This window comes from Seriola dumerili, unplaced genomic scaffold, assembly GCF_002260705.1.
Source record: "Seriola dumerili isolate Sdu_G_001 unplaced genomic scaffold, Sdu_1.0 BDQW01000783.1, whole genome shotgun sequence".
Classification (NCBI taxonomy): Eukaryota; Metazoa; Chordata; class Actinopteri; order Carangiformes; family Carangidae; genus Seriola; species Seriola dumerili.
Genome location: NW_019175038.1, coordinates 350,412 through 355,666, shown reverse-complemented (window position 1 = coordinate 355,666; position 5,255 = coordinate 350,412). Strand labels below are relative to the sequence as shown.

Genomic DNA, 5,255 nt, shown 5'->3' with positions numbered 1-5,255 from the left:
ATTACATTTTATGTTTTATCCTTGTCTATCTGCCTTAAATATCTCGTATCTGGGAATTAATTTAAACTCAAAGTAAAAATACTTTTATTTTCTTTGTGTCTCTGGCTGATAGAGACATTTATAAATCTGCATCTCTTCCGCTGCACACACTGTGTTTACCCTGCCTGTCTTTCCTTCTTTCTCATTTTGTATGACGTCATGATGAGGTTGTGTTTACCATCAGCCCTCGATGGGTTTCTCATCTCACCTGCACATTCTCTCCATAAAGAAATAAAAATAAATACAATGTATTTGTAATGTTTGAAGTGTGTGAATAAATAAAATAAAAAAATAAAGTTTTCAAATCTGTCTTTAACCAGCCGACAGGTGAGCACATGAACACAACCCCTCCTGATTCACAGATGAGTTTGTGAAGTGATCCGAGGCGACAAGTCGATTTATAAACAAGTGTTTTTGTGAACATCCTTCCTCTGTGGTTCAACATGGAAACACAAAGAGCGAATTTCAAAATAAAAGACAAACTGAGGATGATGATGATGATGATGATGACTCCTACTTGATCTGTGTTACTCAAACAGCTGAAGTTTCAAATAGTTTTGAATATGTTTTTGCACAGAACCAGGTGTGTGACATCAGCAGCATGATCACCTGTTCCCATGTTCACACCTGAGTGCCGTTTTAAAATGGCAGCAGGTGCCGTGTTGCGTTTACTGTCTGCTGGTGTTTGTGAAGACTTGGCCCAGGTCTCGGTTCAGACCAACAGCACAGAAACAACTCAACACTCAAAACACCAGTTATTAAAACTGAACCTGAACCTTCACCCGTCAGCATCACTCTGAGTGAGTCACTGTCTTCTGACTGCGTCTCAGTACAGATGCGGGCCGGCGTCTGCGGGCCGGCGTCAGAGACCTGAGTCTGCTCCCGGGTCCTCACCTCATGATGAGCGTCTTGTAGACGGAGTCTCGCAGCTGGAAGACGTGGTTGCTGACGGCCAGGTTGTGCTCCAACCTGAAGGGCTCTAGGACCACACCGTCACGAACCGGGAAGGTCAACCGCAGGTCGTCGCTGGGGTTACCTGGCAACAGGAAGTCGACGTGGTCAGACACCTGGACACTCGCTGTGACATCACAAACTACCTGAGAGGACTGTGATGAGTCTACAAGTTAGGTGATTGGTTTTCACACAAAACTCAGATCAGGAGGAAGAGCCACTGATGATAATCAGATTACTGCTGATAACACAGTTATTTGGGGGGTTACAAGTGGATTATATCATTGACGATAATCTGATTATTTCACTCAAAATAATTTAGTTCACTGATAAATAACTATTTAATTAAAGATAAACTGATTGTTTCACTGATGATAATCAGATTATTAAAGTAGTAATAATCTGATTAATCAGGTTTTTTATATGTGATTATTTTGTGATGATCTGAATTCATCTCAATGTTTTTATGAACCTGTAACTCAGAGACAGAATCTGACTGTGACCTGCTGTATTATGGGTAACGTGTGTGTGTGTGTGTGCGCGCGTGTGTGTGTGTGTGTGTGTGTGTGTGTGTGTGTGTACCTGTGGGAGGGGGCGGCGGCAGGCTGGCCATGTTGGGTTTGATGTCAGGCAGGAAGGAAGAGGGCGTTGGCTTGACGTCACTGTTTCCAGGCGACATGTAGGGCGGGGCCATGGAGCTGCTCGGGGTGATGGGAGGGGTCGGATTACCGGGCACCGGAGAGGAAGGGTAACCTGGCAACCCTCGACCAGGCTGAGAGAGAGAGCGACAGAGTGTTTAATTGTTCATTATAACTGGAGGGAAAGACGTAGTTACATTGGTTCATGCGATCAGTGGATCCCTAGACTTGAGCCTGTAAACACTGATAATTGATTGATATCGATTGTTGTGAAATAACTCGATCCAGATCCTGGAGCTCCTGATCCAGAACTCTGATCTTAATGAGCTCCAGATATTGATCAGCTGTGTTCAAGGAGCTGCGATCAGCTGATCAGTTCTCTGCTAAACTAAAGTTCCCTGACGGTCAGACTGATCTTTGAATATAAAAATTCACCTGAAAAGATAAAAGGTCCAATGAGAGATTCGTTGGAGTTGGAGCTTAACGAGTCTATTGTATATTGTACATTATATAAGTTCATTTATTGAGTTTTGTTTTTTAACTAAATGAAAAACAACAAAGAGCTCAGCACAACGTTGGTCTACACAATCAGCATTAATACTAACGACAGTTAGAAAGATATGGAGAAGAAAAACAAATGAATAAATAATAATAATGAAAACATTCAAACACACTTTCACTGGATTCATCAAACTCAAATCAAGCTGCTCCAAAACAGACACAAGAAAATGTCTCAAGAATTTCTCCTCACCCCAGACGGCTGGTTGAAGGAGTTGTAGACGCCGCCGCCTGATGTCAGAGCGTTGAGACCTCCACCGCCCTGACCGTTAAACTGGTCCTGCTGCACAAACAACATGTGCATGTTCAGCTGAATCATAGTTACACACACACACACACACACACACACACACACACACACACACACACACACACACACACACACACACACACGATTTGATTAATTATCATTATTCACCTTGTAGTACTGTGAGTTGGGGGGGCCAGAGGGGGGGTACTGTGGGAGGGGCATTTTATGGCTCTGATAGGAGGGGGAGGAGCCCGAGCGCTGGGGGGCGGGGCCTGGACCACCAGGACCTGCAGAGAAACAGGAAGCAAAAATCCTTAAACATCACATCTGTTTTAATGTTTCACTCTCTGTCAACACCGACACTTTTCTGACTTCATGTTTTACTTTATTTCCCCTGAACACTGAATGCAGCACAGGTCTGGTCTTACCTGGGTGGTACTGCATGTTGGGTCCAGAGTACGGACCCGGCCCGGCGTGACCGCCTCCACCTGAACCCGCCATTGAGCCACCGGCGCCACCAGGGCCCGACATCACGTTGACACTGGAGCCGACGGGGACGCCGTACTGCTGAGACATTCCCGGGAAAGACTGAGGGCGAGCGGAGGACAAGAATTTATTCATTTATCTTTATTTACGTTGAAATAATTCAACTTCACAAAGTGACGGTTACATATAAACTGAAAACATATTCTGCAGCATTAATCTAACTACTGACATGCTTTATGATTAATCAGTCTAAATCACATAAATCAACACTGACTTTATTGATGAGTTATTTTTCTATAATTAATCAAAGTTATTTTAATAACCATGATTGTAATATTCTAATTTACATCAGTGACATGATGTAGAACGACTCTGATGTAATGATCCAGATTTAACTCTGCTGTAACCATGGTAATCAGATTAGATGCAGATTAAACCTGATGTAATCTGATTAGTGTAATCAGATCTCCTGACTCACCTCAGAGTTGTAGGGCCGTTTGAGGCCCTGCGGGGGCCTCAGGTGGCCCTGCTGTGGTCCAGGACCATAGTTGGGGTGCTGGGGGACCCTCTGTGGGCCCCCTCCAGGTCCATACATGGGGCCCATTGAGGGGGGACCCCTGGTGGGGCCTGGACCGGGGCCCATACCTCCAGGAGCCATGCCGGGGGGGCCGCGGGGGCTGGAGTGGGCCATGAACTGGTTGTTGTATGCTGGACCCCCCATCTGGGAAAAACACACACAAACAGCAAAGACTCTCAACACGTTGACCTGGAGCACTCGACACGACCATCAGTGACATCACAGTGACATCACAGTCACTTCCTGGTTGAACCTCAGAGACTCTCAGCTCCTGATTTGAGTGAGTCACTGACGGTATAAACTGAACTGTGTTTATCTTCCATGTTATAATTGAAGTTTGTTGAAAAAAAGCTGAGTCACGTTTCTGAAGTGCAGGTGAAGTGACCGCCCTCACCTGTCCGTAGTTCATCTCCTGGTTTTGTTTCTCCTGGATGGCTGCGACGGTTGCCGTGGCGGTAGCGGTTGCCGTGGCAGCAGCAGCAGCGACGGCTGCGGCGGCAGCCTGAGTGAAGTCAGCGGAACCTCTGGAGCCGCCAGGGTTAGACGGGTAACTGCACACACACGTGACGGCCATGTTTTATTATATTTTGTGTGTGTGTGTGTGTGTGTGTGTGTGTGTGTGTGTGTGTGTGTGTGTGTGTGTGTGTGTGTGTGTGTGTGTGTGTCTTTATTGATTGGAAATTGATCACTTTTGTCTTTGTTTTGTTTTTTCTGTTGCAATAAATTCTGAAGAATATAAAATAAAAGTAAGTCACCACTGGATTTATTCATCTGTGTTATAATAATAATAATAATAATAATAATGATGATAATAATAAAACTTTATCTGCATGGCTCAAAGTGCTTTACAACAGAGACATTACATGAAGCAACTGCTTCACAGGAAAAAGACAGAAATATAAAATGAGATAGAAATAAAACACATTTGATAACAAGATAAATAAATTGAATAATTATAAAACATAAATAAATAAAAACAACTAAAATCAGATATATAGCATAAAATCAAGTAAGAAATTTTCTTTAAGTCAAAAACGTGTAATAAGTTGTAATAATCTTGTAATAACTGTAATAAATGAATGAAATTCTGCATCAGTTTCTTCTGCTCTGTTTTAAATCTTTTTCACCTTATTTGTTTAAGTGTAATTTCCAACTACAGAGAAATTTCTTTTACTTTTGAAAGTGTTATTTAATAAACGTCTTACTTTGTTGTTTCTAAGAAAACTTGATTTCTGCCTCTGTTCAGTAGAAATGTAATAAATCTATAAATCTAATATAAACAAACTCTCTCACCTCCCCGTGTACCCCCCCGGTCCTCCAGCGTAGCCGCCAGGCGTCCGGCCGTACATGCCCTGGTTCATGTAGCCCTTGCTGGGCTCTCCGTAGCCCTGCTGACCCATGTAGCCACCAGGCCCACCGGCCATGCCTGGACCTCCGGGGCCCTGCATCATTGGCCCCCCTCCTGGGTTGGCCCCGGGCCCCATCACCCCTCCACCCAGACCCTGACAGACACAGAAACACACTTCACATCCCAGGTCCTCCACACCACACGCCTTCCTGTGTGACATCATCATCATCTTCGCCATAATTATCAGTGTGGTGATGTCATACCTGGCTGGCCGAGGGATTGGTCACTCCCCACACAGTGGTTACCACGGAGAGGGATCCTGTGGGCTGATTGGTGGGCTGCTGCCAGCTGGAGGGGTCATAGGGGTACGAGCCCTCACTGAGGACACACAGAGGCTCCAGTCATCAT

At 44.7% G+C, this 5,255-nt stretch overlaps 1 protein-coding gene across 1 annotated transcript in view; it reads right to left on the bottom strand.

Annotated features, from left to right (window-relative positions):
* The window catches only part of LOC111236949 (zinc finger MIZ domain-containing protein 2-like), a 14,681-nt gene that overhangs the window by 2,963 nt on the left and 6,463 nt on the right, over positions 1 to 5,255 (bottom strand). The window contains 9 exon segments of the mRNA XM_022765871.1: positions 934 to 1,075; positions 1,573 to 1,762; positions 2,380 to 2,469; positions 2,605 to 2,723; positions 2,865 to 3,024; positions 3,401 to 3,643; positions 3,894 to 4,050; positions 4,793 to 5,001; positions 5,111 to 5,225. Of these exon segments, the coding sequence (XP_022621592.1) occupies positions 934 to 1,075; positions 1,573 to 1,762; positions 2,380 to 2,469; positions 2,605 to 2,723; positions 2,865 to 3,024; positions 3,401 to 3,643; positions 3,894 to 4,050; positions 4,793 to 5,001; positions 5,111 to 5,225 (1,425 nt within the window).